At 42.7% G+C, this 27,055-nt stretch overlaps 1 protein-coding gene across 1 annotated transcript in view; it reads right to left on the reverse strand.

Moving 5' to 3' along the window:
• Positions 1-27,055, reverse strand: part of ALDH2 (aldehyde dehydrogenase 2 family member) — a 96,132-nt gene that overhangs the window by 9,707 nt on the left and 59,370 nt on the right. Inside the window, exon 11 of the mRNA XM_069214831.1 lies at positions 15,213-15,370. Coding sequence (XP_069070932.1) covers positions 15,213-15,370 — 158 coding nt within the window. The remainder of the gene's footprint in view (positions 1-15,212; positions 15,371-27,055) is intronic.

The following is a 27,055-nucleotide window of genomic DNA, read 5'->3' on the forward strand; positions in this document are numbered from 1 at the left end:
AAAGAGAAGTATAAGTAATGCTCTAAGCAGTAAAAGCTGAAGAGAAACAAGAGAATCACCACAAGTAGGCATGTGTGCAAAGCATGGAGCCATGTACAAAGGCTGCCAGGGAGTTGTAATTATAAGCTCCCCATAAGGGAAGCAAAAAATACCACAACGCAATAATAACACTTATAAGGCATACAGAAGATGCTCTATCCAGAGCAGGTAACATACTATCCAGAAAACTATCTTTTGGCCATGAAGCTAGTCTACATAGAGAGAAAAACAGAAAAAACCCTATTCCATCAGGTGTTAAACCTTTTTGGGGCCATAAAGAAAATACCTCCCAGATAGTGGAATTGAACAGCAGTCATCAACAGACCGAAAGAAATAATAAGACCTACACAAAGTATGAACACCACACTGGGTATCACCAGAAGGTGGAAAGGTGATGAAGCAACAGGGAGTACAGGTATAGACTTATTTTAGAGTCTTTTCCACCCAGACTGTCCCTAAAGTGTTGTAATGCAGAACTGGCATGTGTGCCGAACAAGAGGGCACCATAAAAGGGCATGTCCTCCAGGGTGGAGCAGACAACCTCAAAAAAGCCAGAGTGGCTAATCCGGGCATGACAGTCCAGCACTACAGAATGAGCCATGGCTCAGCCTACTGAGACCATGGTATTCATACCACATTTTTCTGCAATTTCAGCTTCCTCTCGCCCATTCTGGAGTGTCTGGGCAAGATCGCTTCAGGTCACCTCAGGAAGCAAAGGCAGCATGCGCACCACCTAATCCCACAACGCATGGGAAAAGCAGTCCAGAACACATACATTGTTTACTGACCACAGGGCTGAGCTGGCTGAGGAGAAAATGTTTCTTCAACACGTTTCCAGCCATCTGGACTCCCTGTCTGAAGGAACGTTAGGGAGGATGCTCAGGTTATAAGAGGCCGCAGTGGCCTGCGCCACAAAACATCTCAGAGGTTGGGTGCCGGAAGAGACAAGCCAGGTCCCTGGGGGTGGGCCGGTGTCTATGGGCTATGGACTGCTAGTCCACATGGGGCCCTGTAGCGGGCTTAGCACAGGCCCCTAATAAGAGATCATATAGGGCATCACTATAGGGAAGCACAAGCTCTATTCCTTTTTTGGCCCTGATGAAGCACTGTTATCCATGGGTCAGTGGTCATCTCCACAAACGGGGGCTGCAAATCTAGGACCGCGGCTGCCCTCTTCAGTACCTCATCAAAGGAGGAGCTCACTTTTTTTCCAAGGCTGGAGTGGTGTTGAGGGGACGTGGGGGTGGGTGTAGTCGGTGAGGACTCATGGCCACTGGCCTCTCCCAGCTTCGTCAGCCAATTACCCTCTATATGAGGTTGGAGAGTCTCGTCCATGGGGTTGCTAATCCCCAGCTCCTCTCCTTCACCTCCAAAAGCCTGTTGCCCTGTGAGAAAAACAGCAAGAGACTGTTCAGAAGGCGGGGGGTGGTGTCCGAGCCAGACCGCACCACTGGTGTCACACCAGACACCATCCAGCGTCAGTGTCTTTGTGCTGGTGGGCAAGTCAGGTTGGAGACCTCTCACCTCCTTGTGGCTCACAAGTGCATCAGAGGGAGGTAGGGGCCCAAAGATGTTATGGAGAGAATTATAATAATCCTGTATCTAGGCCAGAGTTGCCTCAGTTCCAGGAAAAGCAGGGAGGACTGGGGTGGACGCCGACTCCTCAGCTGGAGGCAGGGAGAGGGCGTCAGAAATGCAGGACGTATGTGACGTTGTTGGATGCAGCAACTTTGACAGCCTGCATTTTGATGTCTAATCCTTCGACATCAAGGGTGATGTATGCTCGGGGGAACTACTCCTACATCGGTCTCACAATCACTCCAGGGACCTTGGAAGAAACAGACGACGACATGGGACCTCCACCAGTCGCACTGCCAGAATCTTCATACACCGTTCCCGTAATGCCTCTGGGAGAAGGCGACAGCAGGAGGCACCACATTACAGTATGAATGTCTGTGGTGGACGTCTGCCTGCCACAGGACCAACAAGGTTTGAACCCAGACGACATGTGAAAAGAGGAACAGGACACACTGTTCCTTCAACAGAAAAATGCTGAAATCAGGCTGTTTTTAACTAAGAACCCACTCAAGATCCATATTGCAAGCGTGGAAAAGAAGGAACTGACGTCAGCGCATTGGAGAGGGGATTATATGGACTTCATCTAAGTCACAACCGTTGGACGTTGCTCTTAAGGAGTTGCACGAAGCCCTCTTCCAACCCATAGAGGTACTGCTGAGAGAATTTTTAGATTCAGTCTAGCACCTGGGGGATAATTCTAAAGTAAGGAATCTGCAGATAGATGTCTCTATCAGATTGGATAAACAATTAATAGTAGTCCAGTAGGGCTACGTCTGTATGTGCATCCTGTGTGCTGGGTTAAGCTTGAGAAAGAAAATTTAACTTATAAAATAATGCAAATATATAGCCATAGTTTAAAAAAAAAAAAAAGTATTCATTTATTGCCTTTGTCAGTCATGTGGTCACTGTTACAGTAGCTTAGATCCCATGAGTTGCCTTAGCACTGCTTAAATCTGGCTCTATCCTCCTGTAGATTTTGCCCCCATTTGTATTGGCAAGGCAGAAACACAAGTAACACTACTGAAGTGAACTATCAGACCTAACACCCTGCTACCTGGGTTTCCTGTAAAAGTGCCATGTACTGTAATTCATTTTATGCAGTTACAAGACTATACACCCTGCACATCAAAAGTTTGAATACTGGAATACGCCAGGAGCATGTAACCCTTTGGAATCAGGTAGTTGTTGCAGACTATTTTATTTGCGGGTTTTCTAAAAAACTACATCAACGTTATGGAGGCCTCAGAGGGCTTGAGAAACAGATATATATAGGACCTGCCCAATTGGCCTTTACAGCTTTTGGACAGTGACCACAAAAGAAAATCAAGGCCTTGTGCAGGGAACAGAATGTGTCCAGGGGAGCTTGAGGCAGTACTTGCAGCTGGTCTTAGAGCAGCCAGTCTTACATCAGAGGGGTCAGGACAGTGAGCCAAAGTTGAGGAAGGTACATTTGTGAGGATGCTTAGACTAACCACAATCAGGGTGAAGAGCTTGGTCTTTAGGGTCTCCTAAATTAGAGATGGTAATTTTGCAATGTGAGATGTAATGTTAGTGTGTTTCACTGGGCAGAGCCCTGACTTAGGTAGGATCGACCACCAAATTCTTTCATCAAGACATTTCAGTTGTCAGTAGGTACCAACTGCCATACTGAAGTTTCAAGATGGTTTAGTTGGCTAAAACAACAATGAAAGCATTTTATTGCATGATATACTGAGCATGTGCCACAAACTGTATTCCCTTTTGCCAGAGGGAATGGGCGTTTATAAAGTTGTTTTAAGATGTCAGTGATGGAGGTTTTTGCCAAGTGATTTTTTTTTTTAGGGCTTAAAAGGAAGAGTGTATAGCAGTGCACAATTATCTTCACAGTAGGGTGTCTTTAGTTAGCAAAGTTGGGCTCAATTTAGTAACTGGTTTAGCATTCTATTCCACTGCTTAAAAATGCTAGTGGTATAAGGCTATTGACAGTGTTTGTGAAGACCAGATTCAAAGCAACAGAGTAGCTCTAGGACCTACTTCAAGATTTGGTCTGCTAAATCAACATGGTGCACATCTGCCATTGTGCAATTTGTAGTCGGTACTTAAAGAGGCCACTGGGCATACGACTTAAGAACTGAGATTAAAAGGGTACAATATCTTATTTCTTTCAGATGGATAGCTTTACAGAGATAGGTAACCCTGTATGCAGCTCTCTCTATCACTGGCATTGGTTTTGTAGTATTAATGAAGACATTTTACCTCTAGAGATATCAGACTACTCTTGAACAAAAGGAGTGGCACATGGAGGAGGGTTGGATGGCAAGATTGCTGACAGTATATAAGACTCTGCAGATCCGACACTCAAGACATCCTGCACAGATCCCACTATTAAAGCTACCATCTAAACCTACAACACACATACAGGGTTTGTGGAGATTACTGTGTCCCTGTTGCAGTGTTCCTCACCCTTGGCGATCCAGATGTTTGCTCTGGAGTACGACCACATCATCGCACCCTACAACAAGCATAAGGTGCTGGGCTGTGGCGTGGGTCAGCCAACATAGTGAGCAAAAAATAAAGGAGCTCCCACTCTGAGTCCATTTCATGAAGGATTGTGTCAAATTAAGGGGGCAAAGTTATAACAGAAGTGGCAATCATACTTTGAACGAGGCATGGGACCAAGTAGTTTAAGGACAGACCCTCCATCACACTCTGGTGAGTGCAGAGACATTGTTAAGAGAAAGGGCTTGGATTCCACATGTTGCTCATTATTCGTTGCTTCCTAAATCAGACAGTGCAAACCAGGCTTCAGTTCCTGTTTCTTCTCCGGAGCATGGACAAAGCACAGATTGATTCTGTCTAATTAGTGTCTCTCTGCTGCTAGGGCTGTGATTAAGATATTTTCTATTTTTTGCCCATGCTGCTTCTCCATCCCCCCCCCCCCATCATTCACCACTTCTGTCAATTCCACCCTATTGTCTTTCACTGCTTGTGCTTATTTAAGTTTTTTATTATTTTAATTGTTTTGCCCATGTTCCTTCTTTCCCATCTCACTCACCAGGTCTGTGTCGCTCTCACCCATCCTCCACCCCTCCCCACTGTCCACTCCTGCACATAAACCCACACCCTTCCCCCGGCTTTTTATTATTTCTTCTCCAGTAGTCCAGTCCCTCCATTCCCCCGCCCCAATGCTTTTGGCTTGAAAAAATTAATTAAAAAAAATAATAATTAAAAAAATCACGGCGAAGGCAACGCTGGCCGCATCATAGCACTTATTTATTTTTATTTTTTACTTTTGCACTGAAAGAGAACATCAATGTTAATTAATAAATCCAGGATCTGTAAAGTGCAGCAAATCACCTGTGAGGGTCTCAAGACACTGAATTTTAGGCACAGGGAGATTAAGTGATTTGCCCAGAATCACAGGATGTTGAGCCGACATCGTGACTTGAACCTAGTTTCCCCAGTTCCACAGCTCAGGCCGTTATACCACATCCTCTCGCCCAAGGCATGCAGCGCACCCTTTGCCCTCAATAAGGTCTACCCTGTGTCTGTAGCCACTCCTACCAAAAGTGAGTAGGCATTCAGGATTCTCCTAAAGGGTGCATGATTGGTAAGTTGCATTCAGTGACTAGAAAAGATGCCTTCCTGTGAAACCTTTGTGGTGAAACATATTAGGACCTGTGAGGTGTCTTCATTTTAGATTGACATAATTTTCTGATGGTGACTTTTTACATGTTTTTACACTTAAGCACAAGTGAACTAAGTAGACACTGTATATGTAGCTTATTCCTAGTAAGCAATTGCTGCCATATAGTCGGTACACTCTGTCCAAGGCTAGGCACACAAAACTTGATGCCCTTGTATTACGAGTATCCGTTGGAGACAGCTCTGTAGCTCCAGACAAACCACTGCATGAGCCCTGCACCTTTGATACAGTGCGATATGAACAGTGCTTTTATTATACAAACTGCCTCTTTGCTACCTTCGGCAGAGGAACACTTCTGCTGAGATTATCCTGGAACGTAGCCCACTGTGACAGAGATGCAGCCTTGCTGACTCAGACCTCCATACTGCAAAGGATGATAACCTGCACTACATCAGACATGCTTCCTGGAACATCTTACCTGATATGTAGGGGGGGGGGGGTGGAGAGGGTGGTTAGGCTATCCCTATGGATCTGGCAGAGGGTACTCTCACCATGCTTTTGGTAGTGTAGGTAGTAACAGATACAAGTGTAACAAGGTATTAACATTACGATGGTAGAATTGTTTATTTTACAGCATTCTTATAATGCTGGTTACAATGCTTTGCTTCATCAGCGTAATAAATGCAGCTCATGCTTTCTATACAAGAATATGATTGATTGTTTCAATAAATGTTTGAATTGCCATTTTCTTATTCTTTCTTGTGTCTTACATTAGGCATGCAAAATAACAACAAAAGGATAGATATGTTTCCACGATTTCCCTGTGAATCAGTTTGGTCATGTTCAAGGTTGCTGATACTATCTGGTACCCTGGTTAAGTAGGGGTTCAGATGGAGCACTGTGAGCCAGCTAGGAACGGTGTCAACATTTTCTGCAGGTATAGGCGACCAAGCCCCTATATCCTGAAGTTTATGTTGCCCTGATACACATTCCTACTTAATTCGTCAGAACACTATCACACCTTTTAAGAGTAAGTGATGTGTTCTTGCCCGGTCTCTTGCTGAAATTCCAGATGCATCCAACAGCTCATATGTAGATTTTTATAACGCCTCTAATGGTACTTCTGTCATTAAGCGCTGTAGATGGCTGACGTTTCCGTAGCTGAATTTAATAGGACTTTAAGTGACATAATGTTGGATGTCTGATCACTGCAGATGTGCAGAGTGAGTGTTCGGTCTCTGACATCCTACATATGTGCCTTACAGTTGACTTTAATGACTGCCTATTGTTAAGTCAAGGAAATAACAGTGTTAAGTACAAAACTGACAATAAAACCGTTCAGACTTTCTCAAACCACAAGACTGTCGCGTATATTGAAGATCATCATGAACCTATGAAGTTGACTAACTTGAGCCCCCCTCGCCCCTACCCAACATACAGAGTCCGAAGGATTGTGGGCCTGCATTATGTCCTGTGTGTAAGCAATCAGCAATCCTTCAGGCCTCATTCTCCAGCACTTCCTCACCAATGACTGCCGCTCTATAGAACAGAACAGTAGAGGATCATGTTGGTAAATATTGGACCACTGACACTGCACCAAACAGTATTTCACATGGACCAGACAAACTCAGTCTGCAACAAAACCTTTGAAAGGACTTGAAGGCACTGATCACAAGCTCTACAAAGCTAAACTAATAGAAAGCGGTTCACCTAATAGCTTTGACCATTTCTGGTATGGCTTTATCTGGCCATTTTGCGATCGAAAAGTTTAATTAAACTGCTTTTGCTTAGCTGTAAGGAGCATACATCACAAATGCATTCTGTGAGCTGTGCTTTTGAAATAGTGATTGGTGAAATAGTGAACTGCAACTCTAGTTATCACTTTAGACCTGCCTGGGCTGTATTTTTAAGTCCAGGCAGAATAAAAACTGTTAGAAAAAACAGTGAAATCCGGTAATGGTAAATAGCTCTAGTATTTGATTTTCAATGTTTTAAAGCAATGATGTAGAGCAGTGTGGATGCCGTGTAGCATGTTTGAAAGTACATTAAATAAGCATTATGATGCAATCAATGCTGGCTATGTCATAATATTTTTTTTATATTTTCAAACATGGTGCATAGCAGCCAAACTGCTGGACAACATTAAAAAAAAAAAAAAAAAAAAAAAAAAAAAAACGGATGAAATTAATAGAGCTTGTTTTGCACTGGTGACTGGTCTCATGTCAATAATGGAACTATTTGTCTTTGCACCTGTGCCATGCACAAATCGGTTTTCCTAAAAGTGGGTCCGGAGGAAGGGATGGGCGCACATGTGTCCCCAGGTCCCCCACAGGCATCCTTCTACAGGCGGGGGCAGTAATGCACAGAACTAGCATGCAGGGAAATCGCCACATCCTCAGAAAAACGTATATAGCTGGTAAAAATCCTTATGTCTCCTAACTGGATTTTGCAGCCTTTACTGAGGTGCGCAATATGCCCACCCACACATGTTGAAGATTGGTTTCATCAGGAGACATTTTTCTTCCTTAATGGCTTCCAAATAAAATGCATTGTGCAAAAAAAAATATATATATATAACACATGTATATATATGGAAAATGTCACTTACCCAGTGTACATCTGTTTGTGGCATGATGCGCTGCAGATTCATATGCTCTGCACTGTTCCTCCCATCTAGTGTTGGGTTCTGAGTGTTACAAGTTGTTTTTCTTCGAAGAAGTCTTTTCGAGTCACAGGACCGAGTGACTCCTCCCTTTCGGCTCCATTGCGCATGGGCGTCGACTCCATCTTAGATTGTTTTCCCCGCAAAGGGTGAGGTAAGAGTTGGTAAAGTAAGGATACTAGAGGTGCCCATACAATGGAGTCGAAATGTATGTACATAGTGTGTAGTAAAGGAATATTTATTTACATGTTTACAATTTACATGCAACTAAAACGTCTACAGACTACCGGGGAGGTGGGAGGGCGCATGTGAATCTGCAGTGCATCATGCCACGAACATATGTACACTGGGTAAGTGACATTTTCCGTTCGATGGCATGTGTAGCTGCAGATACACATGCTGTGCATAGACTACAAAGCAGTAATCTCCCCAAAAGCGGTGGTCAGCCTGTCGGAGTTGAAGTTGTCTGAAATAATGTTCTTAATACAGCCTGTCCTACTGTGGCTTGTTGTGTTGCTAACACATCTACACAGTAATGCTTAGTAAATGTATGGGGCGTAGACCAGGTGGCTGCCTTACAAATCTCGGTCATTGGTATATTACCAAGAAAAGCCATTGTGGCGCCTTTCTTTCTAGTGGAGTGTGCCCTTGGTGTAATGGGTAATTCTCTTTTAGCTTTAAGGTAACAGGGTTGAATGCATTATACTATCCATCTGGCAATGCCCTGTTTGGATATAGGGTTACCTGGATGAGGTTTTTGGAAAGCTACGAACAATTGTTTTGTTTTACGAAATTGTTTTGTTCTGTCAATGTAATACATTAGCGCTCTTTTTATGTCTAATGTATCCAATGCCCTTTCCGCTACTGAGTCTGGTTGTGGAAAGAAGACTGGGAGTTCCACAGTTTGGTTTAGATGGAACGGGGATATGACTTGGTAAAAATTGTGGATTTGTACAGAGAACCACTTTATGTAGATTTATAAAGGGTTCTTGAATAGTAAACACCTGTATTTCACTAACTCTTCGAAGTGATGTTATGGCTATTAGAAAGGCCACTTTCCAAGTCAAAAATTGGATTTGACAAGAATGCATGGGTTCAAATGGTGGGCCCATGAGTCGTGTTATTAAAATATTAAGATTCCACAAAGGTACTGGTGGTGTCCTTGGGGGTATGATTCTTTTTAGTCCTTCCATAAAGGCTTTAATAACTGGGATTCTAAAAAGCGATTTTGTATGTTTAATCTGCAGATATTGCAGTGAGATGGATTTTAATGGAAGAAAAGGCTAGATTTGACTTTTGTAAGTGAAGTAAATAACTTAAAATGTTTTGTGTGGAGGCGTCTAACGGCATAATTTGATTAGCCTGGCAGCAGCAAACAAATCTTTTCCATTTGTTAGCGTAACAATATCTTGTTGTGGGTTTTCTTGCTTGTTTAAAGGTTTAGATATCCGAATTCTAAGACTTCAGGAGCCAGATTGCTAGGTTGAGCGATGCTGGATTCGGGTGTCTGATCTGTTATTTGTGTTGTGTTAACAGATCTGGTCTGTTTGGTAGTTTGATGTGGGGGTACTACCGATAAGTCCAACAGTGTGGTGTACCACGGTTGGTGAGCCCACGTTGGTGCTATAAGGATTAGTTTGAGTTTGTTTTGACTCAGTTTGTTGACCAGATAAGGAATGAGCGGGAGAGGGGGAAAAGCATAAGCAAATATCCCTGGCCAGCTGATCCATAGAGCATTGCCCTTGGACTGAGGGTGTGGGTATCTGGATGCGAAGTTTTGGCATTTTGCGTTTTCTTTTGTTGCAAACAGATCTATGTTTGGTGTCCCCCAGCTGTAGAAGTGATCTTGTAGAATCTGGGGATGTATTTCCCACTCGTGAGTTTGCTGGTGATCTCGACTGAGATTGTCGGCTAACTGATTGTGAATGCCTGGTATATATTGCGCTATCAGGCGAATGTTGTGAATTGCCCAATGCCAAATTTTCTTTCCTAAGAGACACAGCTGTGACGAGTGTGCCCTCCCCCCCTCATTTGTTTAGATAATACATTGTTGTCATATTGTCTGTTTTGACAAGAATGTGTTTGTGGGCTAGATGGGGTTGAAAGGCTTTTAGTGCTAGAAAGACTGCTAACATTTCTAAGTGATTTATGTGAAGTTGTTTTTGCTGATTGTCCCATTGAACTTGTATGCTGTGATTGTTGAGGTGTGCTCCCCACCCAATCATGGATGCGTCTGTTGTGATAATGGCGTGGGCACTAGGTCTTGAAAAGGCCACCCTTTTTTTTTTAATTTACAGGGTTCCACCATTGAAGTGAAGTGTGTTTGGCGGTCTATCAACACTAGATCTTGTAGTTGACCCTGTGCCTGCGTCCATTGTTTTGCTAGGCATTGTTGTAAGGGCTGGATGTTTAGCTTGCGTTTGGGACAATAGCTATGCATGATGACATCATGCCTAGCAGTTTCATCACAAACCTGACAGTGTATTGTTGGTTTGGCTGCATGCTTGATCTTATATTTTGAAACGATAGAACTCTTTGTGGACTTGGAGTGGCAATTGCTTTTTGTGTGTTGAGCGTTGCTCCCAGGTATTGTATTTGGGATGGTTGCAAATGTCATTTTTGGTAATTTATAGAAAACCCTAGTTTGTGTAGAGTATCTATTACGTATTGCTTGTGAACGAGACATTGTTCAGTGTTGGCTTTTATTAGCCAATCATCTAGATATAGGAATACGTGCATGTGATGTCTCCTTATATGAGCTGCTACTACAGCTAGGCATTTTGTAAATACCCTGGGGGCTGTTATTCCGAACGGCAACACCTTGAATTGGTAATGTTTGCCTTGTATTACAAACCTGAGGTATTTTCTGTGAGATGGATGGATGGGTATGTGAAAATACGCATCTTTGAGATCCAGTGTTGCCATGTATTCCCCTTGTTTTAGTAAGGGGACTACATCCTGAAGTGTTACCATGTGGAAATGATCTGATTTGATGAAGAGATTCAGTGTTCTGAGATCGAAGATAGGCCTTAATGTTTTGTCTTTTTTCGGGATAAGGAAATACAGAGAGTAAACCCCTGTTCCTTTCTGGAGATAAAGGTACTAGCTCTATGGCTTTTTTTGCTAGCAGTGCTTGGACTTCTATTTGTAATAGGTCTAAGTGTTGTATAGACATTTTGTGCGTTTTTGGGGGAACATCTAGAGGTAATCTTGTGAACTCTATGCAGTAACCATGTTGGATAATTGATAAGACCCACGTGTCCGTGGTAATGTGTGTCCAATTGTGGTAGTATTTGGTTAATCTCCCCCCCACCGGTGATGTGTTTGGGAGGTGTGACACTGAAACACTGCTTGCTATTAGGGGTTGGCTTGGCAGGCTGGAATTTCCCTCTTCCTCTTGGAAACTGTCCTCTGTAGGAACCACGAAACCCCCCTCTCTGGTACTGAGACTGGTAAGTGGGCTTTGTTTGGGAGGTGGATGGTTCTGAGAGTTGCTGTCTAAACCCTCCCCTGAACTGTGGTTTCCTAAATGTTCCCCTGTATTGAGAGGAGTAGAGTGCGCCCATGGCTTTGGCTGTGTCCTTTTTCATTTTTTTCTATTGCGGTGTCCACTTCCGGCCCCAATAGCTGATGTTGATTAAACAGCATATTCTAATACCGCCTGCTGTATCTCTGGTTTAAACCCACAACTTTGCAGCCATGCATGCCTTTTAATTGTTCCTGCTGTATTGACAGTCCGTGCCGCTGTATCAGCAGAGTCTAGCGCCGAGCGGATCTGGTTGTTTGATATGGCCTGTCCTTCTTAAACCACTTGTTGGGCACGTTTTTGATGCTCTTTGGGTAAGTGCTGGATGAGGTCTTGCATCTCGTCCCAATGCACCCTGTCGTAGCGGGCAAGTAGGGCTTGTGAGTTGGCAATTCGCCACTGATTGGCTGCTTGCGATGCCACTCTTTTCCCTGCCGCGTCAAATTTACGACTTTCCTTATCAGGGGGGGTGGCACATTCCCTGATGACTGCGAATTTGCCTGTTTTCTTGCAGCCCCCACAACCACTGAGTCCGGAGGGAGCTGTTGTGTAATAAACACAGGGTCTGATGGGGCGGTTTATATTTCTTCTCGACCCTTGGTGTGATGGCTCGCCCTTTTACTGGTTCTTGAAAAACCTGTTGTGCATGTTTAAGCATGCCCGGTAACATTGACAGGCTTTGGTACGATGCATGCATGGTTGCTAGAATGTTAAATAGGAAGTCATCTTCCACTGGTTCGGAGTGCATTGTCACATTGTGAAATGTTGCCGCTCTGGCCAGTACTTGTGTGTAGGACGTACTGTCCTCTGTCAGTGAAGGTTTTGTTGGGTAGCACTCTGGGCTGTTGTCCCAAACTGGTGGGTCGTATAGATCCCAGGGGTCTACATCGTCTTGAGTCATTCCAGTATGTGTGGGTGACTGTGCCATTGGTGTACCCACTGGTGACGCCTGTGGTGAGACATGTGGGGGTGTGGACTTTTCTCTAACCACCTTGCCTTTTGGTTGCATCTCAGTCTTATGAAAAGCCGGCTTTCTTTTGAATTTGAGCGGAGGGATGGTTTGTATCTTCCCTGTGTCTTTCTGGATTTGTAGCCTCTGCTCAGTTTGGTCATGCTCTTCCAAATCCAGTTTCTGCTTGAATCTGTACCTTTCTGTGAGCTGTAGAGAGAGCCCTTGTTCTTCCATGTAGGAAGTCCTTTTCGGCTCCGAAGCCGTTTTTTTCGGTACCGAAATTCCTATTGAAATTGTCTTTTTCGGTTCCGATAGGCTATTTTGAGGCTTGCTCGACGCCAAATTTCTTCGGTGCAGTTTTCTCGACCGGAGTCGTAAGTCTTTGGCAATGTTTTGGCCTTTTTCGGTGCCGATATAACTTGGTCACCTTCCTTTCTGTGGGTCGAGCCATGGCCTTCTGGCAGTGGCATCCCGAGGCCTTTTGTTTTTTGCTCTGACCTTGGGTGTGGGACGGGGCAGGTATACTCACTTTTTGCGCAGCCGAAGGTTGATCCCCGTCGGATTCATCAGAGTCCGAACCTTGAATGGATATCCGCATCTCCTCGGCTTCGACGTCGAGATGCTGTGTCGGCTTCGACGTCGAGATGCTGTGTCGGCTTCGACGTCGAGATGCTGTGTCGGCTTCGACGCCATTTGTAATCACCTTGCGCGTCGATCCCTTAAGGTCTTTTTGGATCGAAATGCTCGGCAACCTCACAAGTATCCTCTGTTCGGGCGATAAACACAGGTTACAGACCCGATGGTGGTCTGTATAAGGATACTTGGCGTGACACTTCGGACAGAAACGGAAGGGGGTCCGGGCCATTAGTCTTCGACGACAGGTGTGGTCGGGCCGACCAGGCCTTGGTTAAAGGCAGAAGCCCCGAAGCGGTCTTGTTGTCGGTGCCGATGTGATGATACTAAACCAGCCCGAACGTAAAACAATACTGACGAATTTAGCTGATTTTCTAAGTTTCCCGATTCGAATTACGGAGCGAAGAGGAACACGTCCGAACCCGCTGCCAGAAAGAAAACAATCTAAGATGGAGTCGACGCCCATGCGCAATGGAGCCGAAAGGGAGGAGTCACTTGGTCCCGTGACTCGAAAAGACTTCTTCGAACAAAAAACTCTTGTAACGCTCTGAGCCCAACACTAGATGGCAGGAACAGTGCACAGCATGTGTATCTGCAGCTACACGTCATCGAACATATATATATATATTTTTTTTCCAAAACGCCCTATGAAACACTAGATACTATAGGTAATCCAAGATTCGAGACCTACAAATAAACAGTATTCATAAACTCGGATTCTTGGGTACATATATTAAAAAAAAAAAAAAAAAAATACATAATTTTCCTCCATGCCGGTTTTCGTTTATTCAAATTTGCGTATTTAATTGGTGCATGGTTGGTACACAATTATAAATCATAATCTGCAGCTCACGGTTGATAGCTCTGGGTAGAACTTGTTTATGCACAATCACTACTATATACCTTTGCGACCAGAAGAATCTGACAGACACTAGGTTATAATATATTTGAACATCGATCATTTGGGAAAACAAATTACAGATGAAAACACTGTCACTTATTTCTATTTTTTCCTACTTGCTTTCTTTAGTTTTTGATTTCAACAATTAATTTCTTTAGGAAAACCATGAGCGATAAGACCCCTCTCTAAATTCAGAATGTTGTTCACTTTCCAGAAATGCAAAGCTTTAAAGACAGGAACTATTGACTCCCACTTAGAAAACTACAAAAACTGTAGCAGGACAAAATGAAGTGTTTTCAGAACTCTGGCTGTTCCTGTAAGCTGGGAAGATGTCGGTCTTAGCACAATAAAACATTTATTGTTGTGGTTTTTTTAAGAAAAAAAATCCATGCACTTTCTTGCAGCATTTATTTCACCATTTAAAAAAAATAGCTTAATTTTGGCCATTTACTTGGATCCAACCAAGGGAATCCGCAAACCATGGGTATCTTTAGACTCTCCCAACATGTGGGGAAAATGTGATACAAATTTTACTTAGCTATCTTATGTGGGAAAAAGTAATGAAGGCTTAGACACAAACTGCTCTAAACGTCAAAATTGGGTTCAGGAGTGGCAAAAAAAAAAAAAAAAAAAAAAAAAAAAACACGGTTCACCACAAAGTGTTAAGGCCAACTAACAAAGGCTCAGTTGTGCCCAATAATGACATTTTTTCACTTAACTGGACATTTTGTTGCTCCAAGAAGGACTGCAAAGCTTGAGCAATGCATTACTAGTCATATTAAGTTCTTGACATCGTCTAACAGAACACAAGTTAACTAGAAGCGAATAAGAACATTTTTCAACAAAAAATAGTTTCTGTGACCAGCAAACAGTTGCCAACTCAGAATAGCAGGGTGATGACAGGTGTCCAATAAAAAAACAAACAAACAGAAAACAAACACACAGCAAAACGTATGCCACTTCAAACACTAATCAAACAGTGTCCCTTGTTTTTACATACACAATCCTAAGTCTCACAACTGTTCAGTTTGAACCTTTTCATTGAGCTTTTACACAGGTCATATCAACTGCGCAGTCAGAGAAGAATCAACCAATGATAAAAGAACACTTGAAAGAAGCTGACTTGCAACCTACCAAAAGACCTGGATACACATGGGATATTATGTTTAGAACTCATTTATGCATGCAGAAAGCTCTAGGCATTTCAAAAGCTGCTTCAAAGTGCTATTTACAGGGATGATCACAAGTCTGAACAACGCTCAAAAGTACCATTCTTAGACTGATAGAAGTCCTTACCATACAGTCCCAGCTCTCACTCCTTGCGCAATGTAGTTGGCCTTATCGAGGTCCTTTGTAAAGACAGCTGCAGCCAGGCCATATATGCTCTTATTTGCCCTCTTAACAACTTCCTCAAGGGACTTGAACTTCAAGATTGACATCACTGGCCCAAATATCTATCGGAAATAAAACAGAGACTTAAAGCATTGCCTCCATAACTTGCATTGATCTGGTTAGGGTTTCTCCTAATATAAGAATCTCTTTTAAGATATTTCAGCAACAACACTGACCGCTTTAGTTTGCATCAGAACATTTTTATCACTGAGCACATCACAAGGCTGCATGAAAAGAATTAAACATACAACATTCCTATAAGATGCATATTTGTTCAAACAATTTAATGTGCCATAATCCAATTTCAAAACAAAAGGATGCAGTGACAGAGTTCCATAAGTTTGTATAATTCATATAAATATCAGTGCACTATACATCAATGACTTTATATTAGCGTGACAATTTTTTTAGTTTGCCAGATACTTGTTTGGGAAAGCAATCTTAGTTTGCTCTTTTTATCCTGTTGTTTTTCAAGTTGACAGATATTTCCTTCCACTCCCCAGTTTCAAAGTAATAATAGAGGCTTGGTGCCTGGCGGGCAAGTGAGTAATAAACACTTTTGAGTAAGACAATAGTGTCCACAGAGACATGAGAGGAATTAATATGCAAGTAAAACGTATGGGTCACACATGGACACTAAACAGAAAATCGCATAAAGGGAGTGCTCAAGATAAACTAGTTTCCATAAAGATAATATTCTAGTGCAGAGTGCCCTAGGAGGTCCCGGAAGCAGATGGGCAGTATTCCTACATAAAATATATAAACATATAATGAATAGACTGACATTATTCACATTATCTAGGGTTATCCTGAAATCTTCAACATTGTCGGTCGTAGTTGGACTCTTGCTCTAGGCAAGACTGCTGGTTTAGGGATGACCGCACTTTTGTTTGTAGGCGACTAGTCCAATCCTACAACAAGTTGCAACTATCAACCCAACCCTCCCGGCTCACAGCAGTACCTCACCAAAAACCCAATTAGTAAAAGGTGATTTGTGCCAGCCTTTACGCATGGACTCAAGAGTGCAACATCTCAGGGGAGTCGTGGTTAAACGGAGATTACCCTTTCTCACATGAGCAACAAGTCTCATTCATACACAAGCAATGAAGGAGATGCAGTAAAGTTGTCAATAGGTTTTATTACAAGACTGTAATCTACTGTAAAATGCATGGGCTGCAATGATTAGCATAATGAACAATGCAAGAAACAGAATTGTAAAAATGAGTCTCGTGAATATAAAGACCCTACCATCCTGCAATAACTTAAGATGTAAAATAGGCCCTAATATCCTACTCCTTGGGGACACGAAGTATGGGTCTGCATCAAGGCTATGTGTAGCATAGATAGTGTTTATGGCATCTGGTAGGAATCCCTCTGATAACCCAGACACGTGAGATGTACTTATAAAGATTTTGTAGGACCCCTGATGCAGGTATGTTCCCAAACAATAGATAAGATGTGCTAGGGGCGGCAATTATATAAATAAATCCCTGAAAAGGTACATTATGTTACTGTAACATGTAAGTGGGAAAGTACATGATATGAGTAGCTATGTTTATCACTTATCTTGGACACTGATAATGACACCTTCACAGAGTGGCACTGATAACATGAAATTAAAACATCTTCCTAACTATAAACTTAGCGGCCATCTTGGAAGAAATAATTAAATAAATGCGCTAAAACAGAGCAGGCTAAGTAGGTTAAAAGTCACTAGGTAACGGGGGCACAGGCCTGCAAGCCAGAAGGCTAGGCGAAATTCGCAATTCCCATTAAAACTAAATTGGAGCCACTACACCCTCCCTATTTCCCGAACAAGTATGATGCCATAATGATGACATCAGAGAAGGTGAATGAACCCAAGCTAAAATGCTCTGGACTAAAACAAGCTAAAAACATATTAAAATATAACTAAAATGTCATTAAAAACTTGTTAACAATAGCTAAAACATACGAAGAGACAAAATGTCGACCATGACAAGCACAGCAGGCCTAAGTTAAAGGCAATGTGTGGCAAAACACTCTGAATCTTTAGAAAAAGCTAATGGTCAAATTAATTTAAACAGCAGTCATGATCTTGAAGAATGTCTTCAAGCCATCGAAAAGAAGGGCATTCAGGAAAAAGACCACATCGTCAGATGTCAGATCGATGACAGAATTGGCAGGCAGGTCCACGGAGCTGTAATGCGCAGCAGCCTCAGACGCAGGATCCATCCAAAGTGCCTAAAGGAGCCAAATAGTCCACCAATGAAGTGGCCTTGCAAATCAGCCGCAGTCTCATGGGGCACAACCGTGAATTAACCCTCATCGGGAACATCAGCAGTTCTCAGTCAACAGGGGGCATTAGCAGAACAGCAAGGCACACCCGAAGGTAGATGTTGAAAGAGGCACCAGGTGCAATGGAAGACTGATTTCACACACCAAAGGACTGGTCCGAAGGACAGTGACCAATCACGCTCCAATTCTTCCAGCAACGGAGTGCCAAAGAACTGTGCCATACGATCACGGCACAGCTGGGCTGGTGGTAGCAGCTCCATCACTTCGCGTACCTGGTAAGGCACAACCACTGCGTATTAGGAGTAGTAGTAGTAGTAGTAGTAGTATCCCACAGATCAATGCCAAAGTCACAGGACAGACGGCAAACACACTTGGAAAGAGTGAATGGATGGCTGAAGGAACGACTCCAAAGAGAGTCTGTAAGACGGACACAAATCCAGACCAGACAGCCTTAAAGAACAGCGCAATCCTTGTAGTGCTTGAAGCAATGAATAGTCTGGCTACCAGCTCTCCAAAGTGCTTGGGGAAGTTGGTATTTAATAGGGATCATATCTCAGCTGACAATCTTGCTATCTGGAGAGAATACGTTGCCCTAGACGATGTCAATGCAACTTGCTTCTGGAATAGTACAAGGGGTGGAGTATCCTTCAGAAAACAAGCCAAGTTCACAACCTCCCCCCCCCATTGCAAAGGCCATGAAGGGACACCAGTTTGCAAATCATTGAATGACTAACAGTAGTATCACAATCGCTTCAGCTGAGAAAGACCTCTGTTTCGCCGCTCTGACATTTATTTTCAATGGGAAACTCCCACTCCTCTTTAATATAGCTATTGACTAGCCGCTTGTATCTGCCCACGGCAAGATGTTTCAAGCATTTCAAAGAACAAAAGGTGGAAATGGGCAGATTTGTAATGCCATGTACGAGTTATACTGTCAATGGACTTTCTGCAACTGTGAAAGGCAACTTTTCTATATGAAGCATGGTAAAACTCGCTTCCCTTTAGCCATTGTCTGTTGTTCCCGGATAAATTAAAAGCAGCAAACAGGTTACTACTGTTAATATATGTCCATTTTTAAGAATCTGTAGTGTCCAGCCCAACTACATGATGGAACACAGCTGACTTTGTCCATGGTGTAAAAAGGACGTCATTCTGAATGATGTCTATTGCAGATGACACTATGTTATTAAGGGAGTATATTCTGGTGGATGTTTTTTTTTTATGGAATTATCAACAACAGCTAAAGCCTTTTCCAATTTTTCCTTATCTATCTGCCTTAAATGCGCAGCCACTTCCATCTGAGATCCATCAGATCTCATTGTATATGGCATAAATTAATCTTTTAGAGCAAGCTTTTCTGGGACCTAACAAGAAATCTTCTAAGTCTTTGTCTTAGCGTAATAAGATGTTTAACTGCTGCTAAGGCGTTAGTCTGTAACCAATGTTGGCACAGTTTACCCACACTGTAAGTAGTAACTATACTCGAGTGTTGACCTGAGACAAAGCGAGTGTCCTGCCGGGTAATCTTGAAAACCCTTGAGGAATTAACAAAACACACCCAACACCCATTTGTGTCTATTAGCCACAATAACCACCCACTGGGACTGTAAAGTACCAGCCTGAGCTTTTGAATCTAATTCTTCCTCTGTGACGTTCAGAAAGGGCTGCCAACTGGTGTATTTTGCCGGTGTGGGGATACTGGGCGCATTCATTTCTTTTACGTTTTCTAACCCTAGACAGGATATCTGTTGAATTGTGTCATTTAAAAAGAACATCTGTACAGGAATAAGGTGTGCTCTAAATAAAGCTTCCTTACCCTGAATTTGCCAATCGTGTGTTCCCCATATACTCTTTAACATCTATAGTGTTTTTCCAGTATTTGTATCCTTCAACTGCAAGTCGGGAAACAAAGGAATCTGAATAAATCCATTTTGTGTTAGTAAACAAGATTTTCCTAATTTTAGAAGTTGGTAACTTGAAAAAATAGGATTCTGCATTCTGTAATTCACTTATTTTTCTGGGTATGACATTATCTGAATAATGCTTTGGGCTCCCCACAGGCGGAGTTGAACAGTGTTCCCACGGTGTGTAATTGTATACTGATCTGTGTCTAGTTGCTCAGTGCAGGTAGTAATGTCCCCAATTATTAGAACAGATCATTTGCTCATAATTCTATGTGTTAAGGTACATCATCACTTTCAAATACAGTATAATCCTGCAATTTAGCTAGCATGGAATCAACTGTTTGAACATCCCAGTCATCAGAAACAATACCATGTCTAATTACATCAGTCACTGAGATTGTGAAAACATATGGAATTTGAATGACCTCAGTAGGCCCATATATATCAAATGGAACTTTAGCCCACACAGTCCCATCAGGAATTGATACTTCTGAAATGTTCACAAGGGACAAGTCTCTTCGGACCTTATGTGAGGAAAGATATGGAGTCAGGAGTTCATCCACTGGCTCAACAGAGGAGCGTTCAGGAAGATAATGACCATTTATGAAGAGAAAAAAAAAAAAAAGACTCTAAACCAATCCATAATAGAAAGGCAAGCAAAGTCAGAAATATCCACAGATAACCATAAAATGTATCCATGGAATTATCTATAAGCCATATGTACAGCTGAAGTGTCTTTGAAACTGTCTCAGGAGCAGGTGCGGGTAAAGTTGAAGAAAAGTCACCAAGATTGATGAAGTAACCAGAAGCAGTCTCTGCAAACACAGGAGCCGGTGCATTACTGGTGGATAGATCCACTTTGCGTAGAGGTTCATAGTAGAGAATGTCATCTGTTTGTGTGGAGTTGGAGTAGATGACAGCCACATCTTGGACAGCTGTTGTCAGTGAAGTGGTAACAAATCAGCAAAAGATCATTTTCCACCCTCCCATGCTCAAGGAGGCATTTGTAGCATTGTTGTACATGCTGTTGTAGTCAGTAGAGTTGTTATTTCTTCTTTGAAGAGATCTATCCTGATGGGTAGTGAGAGGGGACCGGGAACTACCCAAGGGACTTCTAGGTCTAATGTGCAGGATTGGCCAATTGGTGTAGTTTGATGATTTCAATGGAGAATAATCTGTTTGCCTTGGAACCAGGCATCAGCCGTAGGATGACAGTTCTGGTACTTTGTATTCCCAGGACTTAGACCGGTGCTCTGTAGGACGGGGCCCGAATTCCTTCTTCACAGCAGTCTTCTCATGAACCCGATCCCCCAACTTTAGGAATCCAGCCAGTAGAAGTTTTTGCCAAATCTCTTATTTCCAAGGTGACAGCACTGGCGGATGAATTATCAAAAAACTGCTAAAGCTCCTGTAAAACAGGGAGACATTCCTTTATATCATAAGGTGTATCTACTGCCACCAAACTAGGGCCATCTAGATCTGGGACATACGTAGGTATCCCAAAGAGAACCTCATATGGAGTGCGTCCTCCCAAGGACCGTCTTGGCAGATTATTCAGTGCTCTCTGGGCCCCATATAGGTGATGAAGCCAGCTGTGGCCAGAACCTAATACTCTAGCTGTTAAGGACTGCTTCAGATCTCGATTCCTCCTCTCCACAACTGGATTTCCCCTCGAGGTGGCAGGGTGAGGAGTAGTGGAGTTCAACACCCATTGTCCTCATCGTGTCCTTAAATGCCTTAGAGGCAAAGGCAGGGCGCTGGTCAGAATGGAATGCTGCAACTGCATACGTACCGATAAAGATCAGCAAGTCTTTTATAACAGTTAGAGCGTCAGCCAACCGCTGAGGCCATGCCCCCAGGAATCTAGGTCAAGAATCTACAGGGATTAGTGTATTTGTACGCACCATCATGTTGTAGAGGACCACAGTGGTCCAGGTGCACACATTTTAGTGGCCTGTTGGACACTAGGAGGGATGGCTGCAGAGGGCGTTTGATGTTTGAGCCCTTTATCTGCTGGCAAATGTCACAGCAAAGAACATACTACTTGGTCTGTTTGTACAGACCCGGCCACCAGAAGCATTTCTGCAAGAGTGTTAATGTGGCCACAACACCAGCAGGTGCAGAGGCGATACTCTTATGTGCTTCTTTGATTAGATCTTATTTCTGGTCTAAATTGGGGATCATTAGATCTCCCACCCAGGAAGTGTTGCACAGGCAACATTCTGTGCACTGATGTGGTAAGAGTATTTTGTAGGGTATGCTTTTGGGAGAGGCTTGTCTTCAGCCAAAGCTTTCACGGCAGCCAATATTTCATTATCCATTCTTGTCTGGGAACGAGTCACTGCAGCAACAGAAGCCGTAGCTACTCTGGATGTGGCCGGCTCATTACCCAAACTGTTGCCAATAACATGTACACCTGCACGTTGGTGGCCCAATGTATGGACTACATGAGCATCAGGTAGCTTATCCGTAAGATCAGCCACCCTCCTCTACGGAATTCTGCGTTTTATGGTGTTCCCCTTTGAGTCTCTGAACCCGTCAATCGCCAATGACTGTACACAGTAAAACAAACGCAAGACAATCAATGTAAGTTGTCCTGGATCCATATGTTCCAGCGCTAGGATAAGGGCTTTAAGTTCCGCCAGCTGAGCTGTGCAGTCCCCCAGAGTCTGCATGTAGGTATTATGAGGGTGGAAAATACCGTCCTTCATCAGTCTGCTCACAGCTGTTCAACCGGCTGAGTATTGATGTCTAGTACCTACAGCTGGCTGTGCTGAACCATCAGTGTAAATGACAGTTTGATAACTGTCAAGTGGCAAGATGTCTAGAGGTGCAGGGTACTCCTGTTCGTATTGGAGAAACTCTTGTGTTTGAAGTGTGGAATCAAAGATTTAATCAACATCTGTGGCAGTCAGGGAGGTTGCCCATTGAATCCAACGTGGATGGAATGCTTCAGCGTTAGGAACGCTTGCTTTGCTGACGGCCTTTAAGGCTGACACCGGAGTAATGACAATAATGCATTTCCCTTGGGCAAGTGGCCTCTCCTTGAAGATAGCCATCTATACTGCAGTTAGAAGTTTTTCTGTGGGTGCAAAGCATTTGTCTGCATTGGAATATAAATGTGATTTATATGCTATGGGCGCCGTGTAGCCTTCGTTAAAGGTGATATGAGTGAACCCAATGGCACCAGCAATTATTCGGATGACCAAAATTGTTTTATCACAGGTGTGTAAGTGTTTTTCTTCTAGCATGCCCTGTTGGAGGGGGATATATATATATATATATATATATATATATATATATATATATATATATATATATATATATATATATATATATGTGTGTGTGTGTGTGTGTGTGTGTGTTTTCTAGAAAAATCCAGGTGTATCAAGTCAAAGTGGCTTGATGCGTTGTGCATAGCCAGGAATGTAAGTTCTGCCAAAGTTGAAGAAACCAAGTAAAGTCTGTAGTTTCTTCATAGTATTTGGTGGCTGGAGTTGAACACATTTTGCTAAAAAGTGCAGGGCCAGACTCTTGCCCTCGTTTCATAAATCATATCGCAGGAACAATAAACTGAGAAAGGCTATTTTAGTTTCCCTAAAATTAAATTTGTAACCAAGGGCTGTGAATCCCGGAACGATCCGATCGACCCTGGCAAGATGCATGTTGAGGTCATCATCTGTGAGATAGATATCATCCACATAGGACAAGGCCTCAGGATCAATATAGTGCAATATTGACGTTACACGGGCTGATCACATTCCTGGGCTGTTCTTGTAGCCTTGGGGCAAACGACAGAAGCGTTTATGTGAACACAGGGCTCAATTACACCCTGGTACTCAAGGCGAGTGAGGATCTCCCTCACTGGAACTTTGGTTTCGTGTTTGACAGGATATTGGGACCGAGGCTGGGAGTGTAGACCTAATCAGTTTTATATGGTAAGGAGAATCCTTATCCAATCCTACATGATTGCAGTATAGCGCAGGTGCCTGTGTAAAAGCCAATTTGACAGCGCAGGCCTGTTTTACCACCTCTGGAACAAGATCAGAGAAAGGAGGCAAAATTACATTTTCCCTATGTGGGAGCTTACAGATGTGCTCAGGTGGCCGGTCCCTTTCGGCCAATAGGATATCACAACTAAGTTCACCCCAGAATATCACACTAATGGTGCGCTCTATGCCTCTCTCAATTTGGATATTTAAATCCTAAACCCCGTCAGGTGGGGTAGCGTGCCCATCTGCAGTCTCGACTGCAATGAAGTTGCTAGTTGCTGTCGCATCCAGATGATCTTTCAGACTCTGGCGACATATTGTGACTTCTGCCATGCTGTTCAGCAGTGCCACAGCCCACGTCTTGTTCTTCAGTAATGTTCTCAGGTGTACTGGCATTTTTAATTGAAAGTGCTGCCACCTTTTTTCTTTTTAAACTGGGGACTTGTCTTCTTTTGTCTGAAGACCCCGTGAGTCTTTCTTCTGTTTCACGTAGTCAGGACATTGCTCTGACCGTCCCTCTCTCTACATCTATCCAGTGCGTCCTAAAAGGAACAAGAGGGACGTGACTCAGTATATCTGACAGGAGCTTTTAAATATTCTCTATTTCTGAGATCATATCTGCTTTCGGAGTTCTCTAGGTGTTGAGAGTCTGCTCTCTGACTTGGTCTGTCTTTAATTTGCTTTTGTTTCTCCCAGTGCCTTTTAGAACCCTCCTGTGCTTTTCTGGTACCTTCCTTTGGGGTGGTGCTCTGTATTTCCGGCTTCTTCGGCTTGGCTCCCAAACTATCCCGCCCTACACTGGTAAAGGTATCCAAGATTATTTTTGGTAGCTGTTTTTCCTGTTCCAAGTGGGGAATCTCTCAGAGCCTTTGGCATATAGACAATGCTACTGCTTCCCCTTTAATGTTACAAAGTATTATTGAGGAGACTATGTTGACGTAATGCATTCATTTCTTCCCCAAGTCTAGGGCTGGGGCATCCCCATGTTCGTTTTGAGTTTGTTTCAACACTTCTGGTAAACTAGCAAATGTCGGAGTACCGTGTGCCCTAGTATAAATCGCAGTGGAGACTGTACCCAATTAATGCAGTCATCCACTGAGGGAACCATTCAATGTTTTTCCTGTGGCCCCCTGTATGGGGAAACACAGCTTCTGACTGATTAGTTTTCTGGGCTATCCAGAACGGGACTTTCTCTTGCTCCATGGGCACTTTGCCCATGACAGAATGTACTGTTTGTGGATTAATCCCATAAGTAGCCAATTGGTATCCAGCAGATGCTGGTGTTGTGTTCAGAGTTCGCATTACGAACTGAACAAGTCATCTATATAATGTTACTAGCTCAATGTATAGAATGCGCAGATCAGCTGCCTGCATGTTTTGTACACTGGGGTGAGGTGTATATGAGGCAAACATTGGTCCTTCATTAGCTAATGACTCCAAGTGATACCAGGTGTCTATAAAATATGTAGTCAATTTCTTATTTCACTTGGTAAAAAACAAAAACAAATTTTTTTAATCATCTTCATATTTCTTTTAATCTTGATTTCTTAAATAGAACAACATTCAAAATTTCGAATTCTTATTAAACAAAAACATTTTATATGGATCAATGCACTGTAGTATGTCTTATCTTAGATGCCCAGTTTCTCCTTGTTGCAGACTGGCTTGACGTCATATGTACAGACAATCCATGGGGGTTATAGTTTTAAAGCTGTGGGACATCTGCCAAAAATTGGCAGATGTCGGGCATGTCCTATTTAGAGGTTGTAGATGCTGCCCTATTTAGGATGTATTGATGGGGTATGCCATAGCTTGGTTATCTAGAGTTTGGCAGATGTCCTACATCTGCCAAAATCTAAATAAAAATCTAAATACCCCCATTGTCTCTTATAGTGGCTTATTATGTTTGCCATAATCTTGCGCATTCGTGGTTGTGACAAAAGAGCAACATTATTGTACACTGCAATTAAAATTATGCTGATGGTCACCTTTGATACACAGATGTGCAATAACAGACCTTTGTTTAGTTAAAATGGGAAAACAACCTGCTTTACAATATGTTATGGCTTCCCTAGATCAACAATATTTGTCATGTATCAGTATTTTATACTTATTAATATTTGAATATGTCCATCTTGTGCTCTAATATGTTTAAATTACCTTGCTTTCACTATTACTAACCACATGTTCATTATTTTACTCATCTCAGATTGAATTATTGTAGTGTATGGAATACACTTCTTGGCATGCCTGTATATGCTGTGTGGCAGTCTCCATAGTCTCACAGTATCTAAACTAACATGTTTAGCCCACATATTTGAAAAGTTGTTATAGTACAATAACCCTGGCTTAGAGTAGACCCTGCAATTTTTCAGTTCGAGCTTGGTCATCCTGAACGAGAGTCAAGTAAGTACAATCGCTTGTCAAGATCAATCATCCTGTTTGTGAGTTAACACAGCTTTTTTTTGTTTGAGGTGATCATCCTACATACAAGTCTACTTGTCCTTTCTCTGGGTGAGGTCACTGTGTTGGATTTAAGTCCCTGCCTTAGCAGAGTGCCCAATCCAGTCGTTCTGGACTATCATCGTTCAAAGTTGATTCATTGTCTTTAAAAAGGGTCTTGTTTTTGATGCAAAAGAAGTTTCTCCCTTAATAAAAAGGGCAAAAAATAATAAAGCTCTTAACTTGTCAAACATGCTGACTGTATGAAAAACAGCCTTCTTCCCTTTCCATGGCTTCTAGATGGACAGGAGTAATAGTAAAAATACACTACTGGCTGTAATATCATCACTTGTACGACCACTGGCAGAGACAGTATTCCTTGACTAAGGGCCTGATTATGACCTTGGCGAAGAGGATTACTCCACCAAAAATGTAACGGATATCCCACCCGCCGTTTTACTAGTTCCATTGGATAGAACTGAACTTTTAGTATCGCGGATGGGATCTCCATCACGTTTGTGACAGAGTAATCCCCTCCCCCAAGGTCGTAATCAGCCCCTTTGTCAGCAAGGAAGTTACACTGCCCAACAAGTGACCACCATCTTTTGATACAGAGGTATATGCGTTTAACATTAATAACTTCCATGAACAACATAACATGCCCTACCTATGCGAGTCTCCTTTGAATGCAGAGTTGAAAGTGAAGGATTGTCATACAATGTCATACCATTTCTGTAGAATATTTTCAAGTGGACGAAATCCATTCAAAGAAATACTAAGGTTTCAAAACTGAGTTTGTTGCTGGTGTATTTATTTGCTTTAGAAAATATGACATCGCAGTTTTTAGTTTTTCCATTGAATGCGGTACTTGGGCATCCTAAGTGTTACCTTAAGGAGCCACTAAACTTGAACCCTGCTAGCCTTTTCCTGTGCTGGCGTAGCTGGAGATCGGTACTTTGTTTTTGCCACATGGTGATGCTCATATGCCAGCGAGGGTTCATTTTATTGTTAGGGTGTTTTTATTTTTACACACCAATATCAACATAAATGTCACTGTAGAGAACAGCAATACTCTTTCTATTGCACATACGTTGATCCAATATATGGTCTATGTGGGAAAACGCAGACGTAG

Source organism: Pleurodeles waltl, chromosome 11, assembly GCF_031143425.1.
Source record: "Pleurodeles waltl isolate 20211129_DDA chromosome 11, aPleWal1.hap1.20221129, whole genome shotgun sequence".
Lineage (NCBI taxonomy): Eukaryota > Metazoa > Chordata > Amphibia > Caudata > Salamandridae > Pleurodeles > Pleurodeles waltl.